This window comes from Condylostylus longicornis, unplaced genomic scaffold (genome assembly GCF_029603195.1).
Source record: "Condylostylus longicornis isolate FDR11 unplaced genomic scaffold, ASM2960319v2 ptg000140l, whole genome shotgun sequence".
NCBI classification, from domain to species: Eukaryota; Metazoa; Arthropoda; class Insecta; order Diptera; family Dolichopodidae; genus Condylostylus; species Condylostylus longicornis.
This window is the reverse complement of record NW_026578108.1, coordinates 111,803-129,972: the sequence shown is the minus strand read 5'-3', so window position 1 is coordinate 129,972 and position 18,170 is coordinate 111,803. Positions and strand designations below refer to the sequence as shown.

Below are 18,170 nucleotides of genomic sequence, written 5' to 3'. Positions count from 1 at the left end.
TTGATAACACAGTGTACAAAACAATTTATTTAGAGGAAGCTTTTTGGGTGTTGTGTTTTGTTTTTCCACCGTCTTGTTTAATTTTAAATAATCTATCAGCTAAGTAAGATTCCAAAATTACTACAAATGGCGATGACATATGTCCTAACTTAAATATAAGGCCTTTGCGCCATACCTTGTCGCTGCGCTACCTCTAGAAATATAGAAGAGCAGATTTCTTTATTTTCCAAACTTTTTTCTATGATATTCCTTATTCGATGGACCTGGTCTATTGTCTATTGTAGGCCCCTATTTTATATTATTGGCTTCAATCTCTTTAATAGCAACTTTTCAAAAAGCTCAGACATAATTGGTGATAGTGAAATGGGCCTGTAAGATTTTGCTTCCTTCAAGGATTTCCCGGATTTGGGCACCACAATTACCTCCGCGACTTTCCGCATACACAAAACCCATAGCTGCATTCATGATTTTCGTTAAAAGTTCCAATGCCTCGTCTGGGAGCTCTCAATATTTCCGCAGTAATAAGATCAAAATACGGCGATTTTTTCAAACTCAGGGATTTTATTTCTTCCGCAATTTCCAATTGAGTAAGTGGAGCTGTGCTGCCTGCTTCATTTGCGATAGATTCTACCAAAGCTACATCTGATGTTATTCCGTTTGGTGTGAATATGCTTTCCAAGTGATCAGCAAACATTTCGGCCTTCTCTATATTGCTCCTCGCCAAACTGCCATTTGCTTTCATCAGTGGCGGAGCGTGCTTAATCGGTCTCTTTTTGCTCTTTGCCGCCTTCCATAAGGAATAATTCTTTTCATTCTTAGCTGAAGAGTTTTTTATATAATTTTCGTATGCTGCCGATTTAAATTCTTGGTTTCTTTTAAGCACCTGGGAAAATTTGTTTAAAACAGTTTTATCATCATGGTGACGCGAACGTTGCCATCTACGTCTGGCTCTTCCCTTTTCACCTCCTCGATCAGTTATTTCTCCAGGATAGCTATTTGCTGTCGGTTTGTACTTTTGACATTTTTGTATTGTTCCATGCAGCTTTTTGTATGATTTTAATAAATTTTAGAAGATGTAATTGTTCTCTTGATTGTATATTAATATTTACCTATATATTGTTTATTATTTCGTGTTTAAAGCTCGCCCATCTGAAGTGCTATTTGTCAAAGTGGGTTTATTTAATGTTCTGGTTATTTTTTCACTTAGTTTTAATATGATAGCAAAGTGATCTGAATTAAAATCATAATTATCTTCAATGTTTAGAAAGTTTTTGGCTATAAAAAAGTCAATAACATCAGGCATAATATTGTTGGTGTCAGTAGACCAATAAGTAGGAGTGCCAGTGGAGCTCTTGAATAGCTTCTTACCTCTCTTCCTCTAGTTGAGATGCTTCTAGAACCCCAATTGGTATGTTTGGCGTTATAGTTACCTCCTATTAGATATCTGTGTCCATGTTTGTACAGGAGATCTTTAAAAGTATTTTTCTTAATGCTGCTGTTTGGTGGACAGTATACAGCACCAACACTAAAGTTCTATTTAGTCGATTTAATTTTTGTCGAAATAAGCTGAATTTTAGCTGTTTCTGTCTTGAATTCTTCATTATGTTCTATACTTTCTTTTATTAGTATTGTACTACCTCCTCTTGGCTGATTACTGGGATCCAGCGCCTTATAGCAGTCAAAGCCTTTTATTTTAAGGCCCGTATAATATGTCAAATGAGCCTCAGACAAATGTCTATATTTCTCCAATCAAAAATCTCCAATTTTTGTTTCTTAATAAGAACACCATAAGCATTCCAAGTTACTTTAGGAACTTCATTTACGTACATCTTTTCTTAATATCTTTGGTGTCCCCGCATATACCTCAGCGTATCCATTTTCTATTTTTAATAATCTTTTAGAGATCTCGTCAATTTTAATCAACATACTATGCATCATTTGCATAATGTCTGCGTCAGTTTTTTTTTATTTGTGGGGTTTTGTTCTCAGGTTCCTTCTTTTTCCTGTTTTGTGGAGTTTTGCTTTGAAGAGCTTGTGAATACTCCCTTTAACACCTTGCTAGGTGTCGTTATTCTGGTTATTTTTGGAGTTCTTTGCTCATTAAATTTAACTTGATTTTGTTTGGTTTTATTTTTTCTCAATCTACTTTTTTGCAATTCTTTTGCAACTAAACAACCCCGATAGCTAGCGGGGTGTGGCTCATTGAAGTTTGCACATTTGGGCTGAAAATTATCCGTCTTGTTGCACTCTGCTGTCATATGATTACCAGCACATTTCACACATCTAGTCTCTCTATGGCAACACTTTTTTGTGTGTCCAGATCTCTGGCATCTCTTGCATTGCGGAATGGATTTGCTGCTTCTAAGAGCTTCAATTTTTACTCTCACGAGCTGTAAGTATTCTATTTTATAGATCTTGGTTATTTCTTCCAAATGGTCAAAAGATAACATAAAGAGCGGAAGTTTTACTGAAAGATATTTTCCATTTTCTTTTTTCCTTTTGATTATATTTACAACATCTCGACATAATGAGCTCTGTTTTTATATCCTATGGCTCACACGATGGATGGAAATTTCTAGCCATCACTTTAACTGATCTTGTTAGTTTATTCTCATACGTGTGCCATTCCATTCTAGCCTTATTTATAGCTTTTGTTAGTAATCTGTATTCATTTTCATTTTCCACATTTATTTTTAATTGATCATTATTAATCATATTGACCCTAACGTTTATTCTTTCTTCTTTTAATATCTTAACTATGTGGGAGTAGTTTTTAATATTGCTCAATATTACCGGAGGAGGCTTGTGCTTTTTTGGATTTTCAATCTTCATTTTAGGGCTGGTTTCATTATTTTTTTAACTGTCCTCTCTGAATTTATTTCAGGAGACTTTTCCATTTTTCGCTTCTTTGCATTATTCTGTTTCAGGATCCAGTCAGTTTCTCTAGCCAGTTATTTCTCGTCGGTTTCATATACAATAACTTCCGCATCTTTGCTTTTCTTTTCTGTTGATGCAGATTTAATTTGATTTTTTAAATCTACATTCTCTGCCAGTAATTTGTAGATCTTGTTTTATAGTACCTTACAAAGACTCTCTAACTCGGTTATTCTCGAGTCCTGAGTATCCAATTTACTCCCCTGTACAAACAGAAAATAAATAAATAAAATTAAATAAAGAATCAATAAAAAAAATAAATGAAGTTATAGTTGACAACATTTTATATGATTAATTTTTCTTTAGGAAAAAAGTGGAACAAAGATGGATGCAGATATGATAGATAAAACTAATACACAGCATTCAAATTCATTAATCGCGCAACAACGAAGTGCAAACTTGTGGAACTATGCCGATTTGGACAAAGTATCAGTCGATAATTTTCCTGCTTCCCCGTATCCTGTTGAATCAATACAAATTGTATCTGGGCAGCGTCCGAATACGAACCATAGTTGTAATATAACAAACATTACCAAAAAGTCATCCAAATTTCAAAAAACTCCAACGTCGAAGCGACCAGAATCACCTCCACCTTACAAGAATTATTATCAAACAATGGTTCTAATACCTTGTAATACCGGTTCGTATACCACTCAATATATCACCAATGGCGAACACCATCATATACACAGTAAAAATATTTTGGAATATCAAAAGGTGTGTTATCATTATTTAAAATATTTTATAACACTTTTTATTATTATAAAAGGAAAAGAAAATTAACATCGTACAATCGAACAAATTCTCTGTTGAATTTGTAAAATTAACAATTTTACCAAAGTAATGAAATTGTATAAGATTCATTCAGCTCAACCTCCTCTCGAAGCACCTCAAGCGCTCCAAAGTAAAGGTCGGGCTGACAAATGGAGCCCCCGCTCCTTTCCAAACAAGCTCTTTAGCCTTCTCATTTGGAGTTTTGGTGATGACACAGTGAGTCACACTGTGTTTTGGTGATGCCAACATTGTATCCCTCTGGTCAATTAACCATGTGGAACTGCACAACATGTTTTGTGTTTGGTCACAGTGCAAAGAAAATGTGACGCCCTCTAACCCTTAGAAGTCTACCAAATCCGAATATAATCTTTAGCGTCAGCCTGATTTTGCGTTTGGCAACGTTAGACCGTGAAGCCGCTTTCATAGCTTCGTTTTTGACATGGGTATGAAGCGGAGCTAAGTCTAAGACAGTCTTCGCAAGGACCTTTGGACAAGTCCTTGTGTTTTACGCTGCTGATGCTACACGTATTTTGCGACTCGATTCATTATTTCTACGCTTTTTGTAGTATGTAGTAGTTTTATTGTATTTTGTATGCTCAAATTCTCGCCAAAAAGACCAACTGAAATTGTAATGAGAATCCCTGTCCCGATTGCTACCTTTCCAATGACTTTTCTGTCCATGGGTCAATACACAATCTCACATTTTGGCCATTGATTTCTATTTTCTCAGCAGATTCGTGGGTCATAAGCCAGTGCGAAACATTTCTGTATTGGCAGTAAAAACCGCTTTATCTAGAACGAGTTTCTCAGAAACTGCGGCTTCAAGATTCGATCCATTGTGGGAAGGGACGTTTCATTATCTCCTATTGTATTAAAACCATCTGGCTGTTATACTTCAGGATATTCAAGGAAATGTCAAGGAAACGTCCCTGTTTAGCCCTTAAAGCTGTAAGAAAATATGTTTTCCTATCAGCTATCAAATATCATTTTCTGGAATTGTCTCGGCGACATTTGTCTGCCAGTTTGACGGCTACATTTGCCACTTTGCAAGCGAACTATCAGAACTGTCCTTTTTCTCGTACTCAGCAAGGTATCTGATATCGACTTTTTAATATTTTTGTTTTCTTTTGACCTGAAAAAAACCTGGCTGGGTTAATAGCCATATACCTTATAATTAATATGAAATGTATTAAGAATATTATTTCGGTATGGATATCTACCAAATTGTCCGCAGAGACCAAGATTATCGGCAAGGGGTTGACAAAATTAACACAGAGTCATGGTTCAAGACGTTTGGAGAAGTCGCCAGTCAAGAAAAGAGAAAAATCAAGAATTCTCTAGTGATAGAAATAGCACTAAAGTAGAGAAATTCCCACCAAGGAAAATGCTGAACTAAAAGAACGTAAACCTTCGTCTCCTCAAATAGGAAAGTATTGACGTGAAGGTAAATGTGATGAAAAATGGTGAACTAAAAATAAATGTTGAAAATCCAAATGAATATAAACAATTAACTAAAGCTGTTAATAAAGCCAAATTGGAATGACATACTACTTATAAAAATAAATTGAAGAGGAAAATAAAATTAATGGTCAGAAACCTACATTCACCGTGTGAATCACAGGATATTAAGTGTGAACTTATTCAAAGAGGATTTATGTCCATAAATGTCATAAATAAAAACTAAAAAGAAAAGTGAATACTCTTTAAAAGTGGCCCCTTTTCATGTGGTTTTTCGATTAAACTGAAGACACAATAATATATAAAATAAAATATCTTCAGCACAAAAGAGTAAAAGTTGAGTCCCTTAAAAGGAATGAATCCATATTCCACAATGCCAGAGATTCCAGAGGTTCGCACTTACACCAAGATATTGCAAAAGAGCAGCTAAATATGTTAAATGTGCTGATAATCATATGAAGGTAGAATGTAATTAAGAGACAATTTTAATGCTAGGTACACCCTGCTACTTTGACATCAAATAATACCGTTAATACTTTGACATCAAATAAGATAAAGTGGCTTCCAAAATAGCAGATTATAGATAAATAATTTAAGAAAGGCATTAAAACTAAAGAAATTGACAATATTATTCTCATTATCGTAACTATTATTCTCAACGAAATTAACAATTTCGAAATCTGTATTCCATTATAAATAAAAAAAAATTCTTTTTATACAGGGTGCTTCGCATAAGGTGGCAAATAATTTCAGAGATGATTCTTTGATCAATTTCCAGCAAAAAAGTAGGGGAAGGGGATTTATATAGGGGGGTGTTTTCCTGTATTTGAATAATTACTTATAACTTCAGAACCATAAAACATAAAGCTTGTTTTACAGGCGATTGATTGTTCTTTATTTTTAACCTTACAAATCATTTTATATGAGCCATAATTTAAGAGATGCAGCTCGTCAAAGGCAGAATTTTTGTTTTTTTTTTTTTAATTTTTTTTAACTCGAATATTCTCGAAAATTTTTGCTATTATTTTTTGTTGTTTTTTTCGATGCGCTACAATGAGATCTAAAAGTTAACCCATATAATATTTTCTTCTGGAATTCGTTTGAAATTTAACTTTAATTTAAAAGTATAACATCTACTACATTTAAAACTATTCAATAACAGTTTAAGTAATAATTATTGCAATCATTAAAGTTTGTATTGGGTAACTAATCAATTTTTCGATTTTGTTTGTATCTATATTGGATTTTTTTATATATTGCTTTTCTATAACGTTATTTTCAAAATTATCAAAATGTAATTGATAGCATAAAATTATTAAGTTTTCATTTAGTTATAACACTTGTGTTCGGTAAAATGATTTTGTCTTTTGTTTCAATTTCATTGTTTTTATAGGTAATAAAACAATGTTATTAATTGTTATTTGGCACTATTCGAATTTATTTAAGATTATATCTTCAATATTTATTACAAAAGCATTCCATTTAAGGTGAATTTTGGTCTTTTTTATACTTTTGGTTATTATATGGCCATTTTTATACCCTTTACGAACGTATGCTCGAAGGTTTGAACGGTCTTAGATATAGACTCAAGTGTAAGTTTTTGATCAGTGTCAAATTCTGAGTTGATTTAGCTTTGTCTGTCCGTCCGTCCGTCTCAGCGATAACTCAAAACCTAATTGAGCTAAGTTCACCAAATTTTCACAAATGATTTATTGTAATAAGTGCCAGAACCCTACTTAAATTGGGCATGGTCGGGGTACCGGTTCGTTTAGCTGCCATAGAACTTCAAAAGTTATTTGACTATATCTCAGAAACTATAAAAGCTATGGTATTGAAATTTTACACAAACGAATATATTAATAGAGCTAAGGTGTCTGATAAAAGTCGTTGAAATTACTTGGTTCCTTCTGGTACCTGCCATACAACTTCAAAAGTTATTTGACTATATCCCAGAAACTATAAAAGCTGTAATATTGATATTGCACACAAGCGAATATATTAGTAGGGCCGGTGGGCTTGATAAAATTCGTTAAAATTTTTTTGGCTCTTTCTGGTAGCTGCCAGAGTATACAACTTCAATAGTAGTTTGGCACACACAGTATTTTAAAAAACACAGTACTGAAATTTTGCATAAATTAATATGGTAATACGTCAACTTGAAGTCATAATCTGTCCATAGTCAGTGATGGCCTATTTGTTCGCACATAGGATAACTAATTCGTACGGGTATCACAGAGTTGACAAGGTCAACTCTATTCTTTCTCGTTTTTTGCTATTAATCTATTATTTTCGGTAAGTTCATTAAGTTTATCATGTACCTTAGTTTCGTTGTCACTGCCCATTACAACTACTAAAAATTTCAAAACTTTTCCAATGCCATTTATGTGTCGACATTTGTGTCTACTGTGTGAGTGTGGGAAGAGGTTATTGATTTTTAATGTTAATCTGTTAAAATTGTAGGGTACAGTATGGGTTCTATTACTATTATTTTGTTTAAAAATGGTTTTAAACTTTTCTATAAAATTTCGGTTGTTTCTTAATATTTCATAATATAAAGGACTTTTAAGTGGCATGTGATAAGTTTGACATTTTCTAATTCTAAGTTATTATAGCAATTGTCATTTCTGTTAAGATGCTGTTATGTCAATAAATTGACCTTGGAAGGTTTTTAGGAAGCTAGTAGTGGTTATGAAAATTAATATATTGCTTGGGTGCATCCTAAATGTGACCTAAAAGGTTAAAAAAGAAAAAAAGACTAAAACTACGTAAATATTTTAAGTTTCTTCAAACATTATGTTATTCTGAATCATTCTTAGGTTACGAAGCTAAATTTTTCATTCCCCATTTATTTTTACCGACCGTATTGTGTAAACAATAGGTAGGTTATGTGATGGCAACAAATTTTGCATATCGAGTTTTCGGTGGGAATGCACTTCTTCATAGTAGGGAAGTGTAAATAAACTATTTTTAACAACCTGTCGGTCTGTCGGTCCGTCGGTCTGTCGGTCCGTCGGTCTGTCGGTCTGTCGGTCTGTCGGTCTGTCCGTCTGTCGGTCTGTCGGTCTGTCGGTCTGTGTGTGCACATGTGTATCTCAAGTTCGGCTGAACCGATTTTGATGAAATTTTATATGTAAGTTTATTTCCACCATGGCACGGATCGATCAACTTTTGGTATATATCAGGCCTTGGGAACTGTACTTTTTAGCGGGCCTGTTTTACATTTTTGAACATTTTAAAGAAAATATCCAACCGATTTACTTGAAATTTTATATATAAGCTCAGCTCGACCGTCCGCGAAAATTCCTATGTTTCGGAAGAAATCAGGCATCGGCAACTAGACGTTTACTACGGGCCAAATATACATTTTTGTATATATAAAGAGAAATAATCAACCGATTTCATTGAAATTTAATATATGAATTCCTCGTATTAAAACAATGAACATATAAATTTTTTGGAAAGATCAGGCATCGGCAACAAGACGTTTACTACGGGCCAAACATACACTTTTGTGTATATAAAGAGAAATAATCAACCGATTTCATTGAAATTTAATATTTGAATTCCTCGTATTAAAAAAATGAACATGTAAATTTTTTGGAAAGATCAGGGCTCGAAAACTGATCTGCGGGCCGATTTTACATTTTTAATCATATCTACGGAACGAATTGATGGAATTTCTTGAAATTTGATATTTGAGTTCTGATTGTTACCGAAACTAACTGGCAAGCATTTCAGGGAATTCGGGTAGCACAAAGCGAAACTCTACTAAGAGCCAAATTTACATTTTTCTAGGCATGTTAACTATAAGCTTACTAATGTCCTAAAAATTGGAAAGTAGTATTTAACAGATATTTTTATAATATTCTGTAACACTTTCATTTAACTAGACAACACACATTGTGGTCGGTTATATGCTGACCACATCAGATTTTTTCTCTTGCTTTAAATTTGAATCTAGTTTTGAGGGGGTGCTGAAATTTTCTTTTTTTTCTCACATGTGTTCTGTAATATTTATTATAAGTCTCTGTGTCTACTACATGGTTATCATCAAGTAATTTGGTGTTTATTTTGCGAAATTAAGAGTGGTTTTTATCGCCTTGAGTATCCTTTATATAATTAATACCAGGTCCCATTTCTAAATCCGTCCTATCATGACTAATTGTATTGAATGCTCGAATTTATGTTCCTAAGCTTTTATTATAAATTTCTCGCATTCTTGTTCAGTAACTTTACCCGAATAAAATTAAGAGGTTTTTTATTAGTTGAACAGTGAATACTGTTGTTATAGTAACCATTAATTAGAATGGTTAGAGTTTTTTTGTATGTTTCGTTAATTGCAGATGCTCGTTGATGGTATTATGAAGCCTTTCTATATCGGTGTTACTTTTATGATTTGAATAGGATGTATAGTGGATTTGGATATTTTTTTCTTTTTAACTAAACTTTTTAATAATGTAATAAGCACATTCTTATTAATTCCGCAACTATGATGTTGTATTAGTATAATTCATAATTTAATTAGTGCAATAGGCACAATCCTATAAATATATATGTTCTTGTTATTGTGTGTTTCAATAGTAGATTGTATGTAGCAATCAATGTAAACAAAACAAATACATAGTAATCATGTGAATTACAGTATAAGCAATGAAGAGAACATTTCGTCGGTAATTTCTTCATGCCTCTGTAGCTCAGTTGGTAGAGCGTCCGCCTAGAAAGCGGTACGTCACTGGTTCGAGTCCAGTTCGAGGAGAAAAATTTTTTTAATGAATTTTTCTGCCTTTAACTCGTTCCTTTGATTACGTCATCCATCTGTTCTGCAGTTGCATGAAGAAATTTCTATTAAGATAAATTAGTAGTGTAATAAGCACATTCTTATTAATTCCGCAACTATGATGTTGTATTAGTAAAATTCATAATTTAATTAGTGCAATAGGCACAATCCTATAAATATATATGTTCTTGTTATTGTGTGTTTCAATAGTAGATTGTATGTAGCAATCAATGTAAATACAACAAATACTTAGTAATCATGTGAATTACAGTATAAGCAATGTAGAGAACATTTCGTCGGCAATTTCTTCATACCTCTGTAGCTCAGTTGGTAGAGCGTCCGCCTAGAAAGCGGTAGGTCACTAGTTCGAGTCCAGTTCGAGGAGAAAAATTTTTTTAATGAATTTTTCTGCCTTTAACTCGTTCCTTTGATTACGTCATCCATCTGTTCTGCAGTTGCATAAAGAAATTTCCATTAAGATAAACTTTTTAACTTTTTCAATAAATTGGACTTCACTCCTAACTCATTCTCGGTTACGAATTTTTCAATGTTGTGATATGTACTGATATAATTCATGATGGCCTTTCTAAATTCTGGCTCACTTCTATTTTAAATTTTGGTGAATAGAGTAACCTTACTATTTTTATCAATCATTAAACGAATAGTCATTTATTATTGAGTAAAAAAACATCCACGTGTACGACCTAATTTGGTTTATTTGGAGTTTTCTAAATATTTTGATTTGGTAAGATTCACCAATTCTTCCACCTCAATAATATGTTTAAGTAGTCTTGCACACCTTAGAATATTTCAATAGATTGTTTGTTCAATGTAGACATAATTAAGCTTTTCAATTATTTCGTCAGAAGTAGATACCGCATTGATTTTAGGTTGAAGTGATTTTTAATTAGTAATATCAAAGTAAGTTCTTCAATTTCGTTTATAGAAATCGTCGCGAAAGTGCTAACTTGTTTAATAATAATTTGGTTTCTATACAGATTCAATGGAGTAAACACATCTTTAGATTTTGTCTGTCCATTTGCATTTGAAACCCCTTGAGAATCTTTGATATCCTCACCCAAATTCATTTCCATTCTGCTAAGAAAGTCGGCCTTTCTTGACCGCGTTTATAAAAATTTCGTAAAAATATTCCTGAATTTGCAGACGCTAACGCATCAACTTACTGTTGGCTTCTTTAAGATTATTGAGCCAGACCAGAGGTCTATGGCTATTGAAAAGTTTTACTTTTCGTCCGAAAACATATCAGCGAAGTTGTTTAAGGCACCATACAAGCCCCAAGAAAGGTCTGTTTTCCAGCTAAAGTAAACCTCCTATAGCATATTCAATCGCATCCGTAGTAACTTCATAGATTTTTTCAAAATCGTGATATGATGATAGTAGAATCAAAACCTATATATTTGCAAAATTTTAAAAAATTAAACTAATGATAAGGTTTTATTCTTCTTGAGAAAATACACATTTTGCTATCATAAACATGTTGCTAAAATTTGTTATTTCACTAAAATAAATCGATTAAAAATGTCAAAAACCTGTTATTTGCAACAGAAAAATTTTTTTGTAACAAAATCCCATGTTTGCTTGGATTGTAGTAAATTTAGTCGTAAAATGTTGTTTCAAAATACATTATTTGTAAATTTAAAATTTGGCATAATATATTTTTATCATGAAACGTAGTATTAATTGACAGATTTTAAAAATCGGTAAAACTTTTGAGAGTATCTTATTTATTCCCGAGTCATTTTATAATTTTAGCAAATTAATATAACAACTTGTGCATAACCTTCAAATGTTTATGTTATTTCTAGTTTTTAAACAGCTAAAACAATTAAGCAATTATTAGCAGTCAGAAAATCTAGCAATTATTTGCAAGGTCTGCAGGATAAATTAATATTTTGAAAAGCCTTCGAATTTGTGATTAATCGATTGATTGTGATTAACATAAACGTAAAATTTTTTACGTTTAAGAAAAAGTTCGATAGTTTTATGTTTATAGAAAAGTGAATTGGAATATTTGTATGATTTGTGCAACATTAGAATTAACAAATAATAATTATGAAATTGAAAACTAAATAAATCGTGAATTAATGCTTAATTTTAAAGGACTTATCTAATAAAAAAGATATAGAAAGACAGCTAAGATAAACTCAGGAAAAAAACTTTAAAAATTTTATTTAGCAATTTAAATAACGCGGCTTTAGCAAGGAATTTGGAAATGATTTCATTTCAAATATACCCGTAATAAGTTTCATAAAAGTTGTAAACGACGAGCACGACTCGGTTCAAATTCAACAAATATATTAAACGGCCTCTTTTGTTATTGTTTCCCTTCTAAACGATCTTAATATTTTAGGATGTTTTAGTTGAATTTTTGAAATTTCTTGGAATATATCTGGTCGGAATATGGGGTCTGAAACACCAGTGTCCACCAGGAATTTAATTTTTATGCAAAATAAAAAACTTTTATGTTGGAATAAAACAAATACTTATTCTTTAAACAAATATTTTTACGTTGGAAATTTTTGGGAGTGTTATGCAGCCAGCATCAAGAATTTCTCCATTATTTATATCCATTGGCTCACCATGTGTATTATTTTGGGAATGAGAGGTATTATTTTGAGAATTAGAATATTGTGGTTTGAATTTCGATATTGATTTTTTTTGTGTGTTACTATTTGAATTTCCAGAATTATTAATGTATAAATTTCGGGTTGTAAAATTAGGAAAATTGTTATCATTACGAAACACACTTGAGTTATGAGTGCCATTTGAAAGGCCCGAATTGGTATTATTTGTATTGTTATGAAATTTCCTTTTTTGAAAGATTAACATTAACATTTGCCACTTCTAAAGTTATTGCTATGCTGGTTGTTCAAATTCTTAGTATTTCTACCATTATTGCTGAATAATTGAAGAATGCATATCCTGACTCGCTTTGCGTCGCGTTTTCGAGATATTCCTTATTTAATGGTTCGGTTATTTTATTTTTAAACACATTTGGAGCACTACTGGTATTGGCATTCACATGTCGTGTTAAGTTAACTTGGTCACTTTGAAATTGTAATTGAGTTTTCAAGTTCAATCTACGAAGTATTGCTTTAATGCCGTTGTAAAAATCTACTGTTTGTTGTAAAAATCTACTGCATTAAAAGACTTGGCTTCTTAGCTTGTCGAAAAGTTGATCAACATATAATCTGTTGCTAAAGTTGCATTTCACTATATTTTTAATTTCATCCCAGAAATTGTGTAATTACCGAATTAACAACTAAATTCCGGCACACGTTCCAAAATACTTGAATGGATCAATCAACAATAGCCTTGGTTCAGTTATTTTTACTTTGTTATTCTTAATTTGTTTTAAATTTACAATGTATTAACAAGAAGGTCAATATCTTCTTATCAGTAAGAAAAAACAATAATTTTAATTCCATTTAATTAAAAAACAAAAGCCTTTCAGTTGTTTTCTTTTTTTTTCTTTTTACATCCTACCTCTTATATATTTGTAATAGTATTTGCGTTATAAAAACGATTGAAAAAAAAACTTATGTTCTTTTTATATACTTTATTCAAAATCTTTTTATTAATTCTCATAACCCGCAAGATGAGTTTTCCTTTCTGAAGCGACACAAAAAGTGGAATAATCTTCTTCAATATAGTTTTGAACTATTCCCATCCAACGTGTTAGGAAGATTTTTAAAAGTGTTTGCTGACATTGTTATTTTGTAATAGCTGTTTAATAAAAATTATATTAAATTGCAATATGTGTAAATTTTGTAGACACGCACAAAATGTTTGCTGCGCGTGTTAATAAAATTTTATTGAAACATATTATTTTTATAGAGTGTTTACTTGACCTCAGCTAAGGGTAGAGAAGTAGAGAAAGCTATTCGGTAGTTGGGATATTCCGAACATTCTACTAAAAGTCCGGCTTATTGGCCTACTGGATGGCAAAAAAGCCCAGAATTTTGTTGACTTTTCATATTTAAAAGAATTTTGGTAAATTTTTTGAATTTGGAAGAGGATTTTAATTTAAATCTCGATCACTCTACTGTCATATTAAACTTTAGTGCGGAAACAGTCAACAAAACCACAAATTGCGTAGTCTTCAAGCATGATGCTATTAGAAATATCAACCCCAATTTTGAACTGCAGAATAGAGATCAACTATATGCTGAAGTGGAAGGTTTTATTAAATTGATACAGAAAGCCGTCTAGAAAATACAAGATTCTCTGAATTCAAATCTGTATCAAGTAATTATCCTTAGACTGTACCTGATTTAATAGTGCAAACTGGTGACTAGAAAGATAAATAGAAAATTCTTAAATCAGTATTATACTAGAATTATATAAAAGGCTTATCGACAAATAAAAAAACGAGTACTAAGCACAAATAAAGAAACCAGTACTTGTGGGTACTAAGAAACCGATACAGGGAATCCCACAAAAAAAAAAAATAGATGGATCATGGGCAAAAAGCAATGGGGATACATTTTGACAAGCATAACACTTAGAAGCAATTTTTCAACCAAATGAAATTAATTCTAGTGCTTGTTTAGTAAAAGATTTTGCAATGGATGAAAGCATTATCTTTTTGTTTACATAAAAACTATTTTCCATTCAATAAATCGTTTAAATCGGATAAGAGCCCAGGATTTGATCTCATTAATGTTGCGGAAGTAACATAATTGTCAAGAAAGGTATTAGCATTTTTGAAAAAGTGATAAATGTAGAAGTGAATCTAAGGTACGATCTTACTACTTGGAAAGTAGCGGAAATTATTATAATGTGATAACCGGGTAAACCCTTGAATGAGGCAAAGTCCTACACGGCAATTTCTCTGTTACTAATGATACCAAAGGGCTTTGAAAAGTTGTTGTCAACAAGGCTGATGACCAAGAGCCAACAGGCAACTTGGCACGACTGTGTCGCTTGCCAATTTCTGCGAAGAATGCCTTCCAGGAAAGTCTTTGCGCCTTCTTCAGATCACTTTTGTACGCCTTGAGGTTACCCTTATATGCGTCTCAGTCGCTCGATTCTCTGGTTTACTTTACTCTGTTTAATGCAGTCGTAGGGCCCCCAACTCTATGGTCTACCATAGCGGTTTTCGTTTTCCTATTAGTCGAATAAAACGACATACCAAACTGAAAGCATTTTTCATAGGCTCCGGGAGCGTGCCAACCAGCCCCTCCTGCTCTCTGATCGTAATATGACAGGCTGGAGCGTCGAACCTCAGGAGATCGCTTAGCGAGTCTCTGTATTTTAACCAATCCGTTCTTTTGTGATTTCTAAAGGTCCGTATATGGTTCTGCTGAATAGTGAATTAAAAGTATATATACCGACGGTCAGAAAAGAAATGATCTTGCGAGACTTTCCAATTAGTGACCATCCCAAAGATTGGTTGAGATGCAAGGAATATATCTACAACCTCTTTCTGATTTTTAGTAATGAAAGTCGGCTCCGAGCCCTCGTTGCGTATGCTAAATTTAGTATTCAAGAAAAATTCTAAAAGTAACTCACCCCTTATATATGTGCTTGAGCTTCCCCGGGTAGTGTAATGTGTGTTACCTTCACGCGCAATGATCAGGCCGGCTCCAACGGCTCCATTAGGATCTAATGTGTTCCTTTAGCTTCCTCAAATTTCAAGTGGATATACGGTCCTGAGAGTCGTGGACAAGTATAGTGACGCCCATGTTGCGGGCTCCCCTACGTTAGTATCCTTCTCTGGCTCGCACGGCTTCGATCATACTTATCTATCAAGGTGCACTATCACACATACCTTGAGTGTTATCAAACCGAACCCGTAGTTGATGACGAAGACCTGCTTTTCGAAGTACGCCAGCGACTCTTTGTTGAGGATAATCAGGGCCTGTCTATAATCTCCCTTCTTGACCTCTAGTTTTTGTTGGCAGGTTTCGGTTGCCAAGCCTTATCATCTCCAGGATCGTTTCTGGGTTTAATGTCCCCGCCGGAAACCAAGAACGAGCTTGCGGCTTAGGATTTGATCCTTTGCTACAAGCCTTGCTCTCGATCAGATGCCATCCACTTCTTCAAGGTCTTCGTGTAAAAGCCGATCGTTCATCGGTCCGAAGAACGGACACTCCGTTTGCAACTGCGCTATTTATCTGGAGCCCCAGCCAAGCTGAAGTTCGGAACCGGTCGTATAACATCTTAATTCGGCCCAGGGGATTTTGGAATGATGTGATATATGGGAAACGAAGGTTACGAAGGGGCTTATTATTTTTTGGTTTCAGAACTCTTCTGGGGACAAATCCCGAGAATCCTTGACACTAATCGGTTAATCTTGTAGAAGAAAAATTAGTAGATATACCACGATTGAATTTGAATGGTTCTAGAGTATCAATTCATACCACAGCGAAATATCTAAGAACGTTTGAAACAACATGTAAATTTCGAGGCCTTTTGACTTATAAGGGGAAGAGTTTGGATAAACAGCTGACACGAACGAGACTTCTTGTTTCACCTTTCTTAACGAATACAAAAACATGATAGAGTAAGTTAGACTAGTTTTGTTCACAAAATTTGAAACAATGATGGGATTTGTTAATGTACTACGGAATCATAAAAAATTTAAATCAATGCCCAGATACAAAAATTATAGAACACAAAAGAAGTTCTTAAATTATCTCCAACTTCTAAGAAATTTAAAATTTAGTTTTTTTTATAGTTGAATATTATTAACTTTTTGTTCTCATTTTAGGTTACTCAACAAACAATAAGAGTTCCAATATCCTATTCGTTCCCTTCAATGAAAATGCATTTAGCAAGAGATAGGGATGATCTCAATATGTGTTATGGGTTTTCAAACCCTAAAGGCAATGTAAATATTGCTCAAGTTATTCAAATACCTAATGTAGACGAAAAAGCACTGGCGGAAGGAGCAGCAGCAATTTCTTTTTCCGAATGTAAGCAAATAATTTCTACAGCAAAACTGAGTTCATTTGGTCCGTCTGATAATACTGAACATTTGCATCAAGATTCAGATATAACTTTTTATGCCAACAATGTGGAAAAACTATGATTAAATTATTAGAGCAACATGCAATTTTAAAATATTATGTAATATGTATTTAAAATATATGTGTTTAATGAAAAATTCTTTTTCTTTATATTTGAACTTCTGCGGCATATTACTAATGGAAGTTCAAAGATATTCAAGAGTAAAATGTATGCCAGCAAAATATTTTTTCGAAAGGATATTTGGTTGAATATTTTTTAAAAACTGAGACTAAATTTCATCAAAAGAAACCGCTTTCAGAATACGTTGCAGTCGTTCGTTTACACTGTTTTGTATTTTTTACATTATTCGGATAAAATTTGTTTGTTTGAAACGTTGTATTTACCGTATAAAAAATTATATGACACTTACATCGTAATACTACTATATGTATATTATAATAAAAAAAAATTACTTAAATTGTGTTTGCATTCAAATTTTGTTTTTATAAGTTTTTTAAACAAAATTATGAAACTAAAATTATTAATGTATTCTCTATTGACTTTCTTTGGCATCAAGTACATCAAATAATTCAATTTTGAAAACATAGAAAAATTTTGATATATTTTTTACCAGAGTGCTCTACAATATAGAGGGCAACTTGCTGTGTAAAATAACTTTAATTTGCAAAATATTCTCACAAAAGCAGAAAGATGAAAAGAGAATATTTTTAAAATCATTAAGAGACTCGAATTCTCGTAGACCTATAATAGGACATTTTAACTCAACTTAAAACACACCTCTACTCTTTTGATTAAACTTCCTAAAACTAGTAAAACTGGTGGGCTACTACGTAGTGTTATTTCGCTAAGTGGCTCTTGCGTCTAAAATTTCGACAGTATGTAAATCGAATATTACAAATTTGCGTATGTGAAAGAATCAAAAGTTGTACTACAGAATACTATTTTCGTATACTTTTTATTCACTTGCCATTTTGTTTACGAATCTAATTGCAAAAGTCTAAGTTTTAAAAACAAAAACTAATTATATTTTACATCTATTTTTAGCACTTTTCCAAAAAATTTTTGAAAAAAAGTGCTTATTAGTTTCACTCTGTCCGTCCGTCCATCCGTCCGTCTGTCCGTGTGTCTGTTTACAAAACTTCTACACCCATGAAGATAGAAAGCTGAAATTTTGTATGTATATAGATCTTTACCAGAAACTTATTTTCGTAGAACAAAATTTTTACCTATC

The 18,170-nt window shown here is 32.7% G+C and overlaps 1 protein-coding gene across 1 annotated transcript in view; it reads left to right on the top strand.

Moving 5' to 3' along the window:
- LOC129615637 (uncharacterized) overlaps positions 1 to 17,358 on the top strand; it is a 61,511-nt gene extending 44,153 nt beyond the window's left edge. Inside the window, exons 8-9 of the mRNA XM_055530950.1 lie at positions 3,241 to 3,651; positions 16,680 to 17,358. Coding sequence (XP_055386925.1) covers positions 3,241 to 3,651; positions 16,680 to 17,000 — 732 coding nt within the window. The 3' untranslated portion in view covers positions 17,001 to 17,358. The remainder of the gene's footprint in view (positions 1 to 3,240; positions 3,652 to 16,679) is intronic.
- Positions 17,359 to 18,170: the final 812 nt, after the last annotated feature.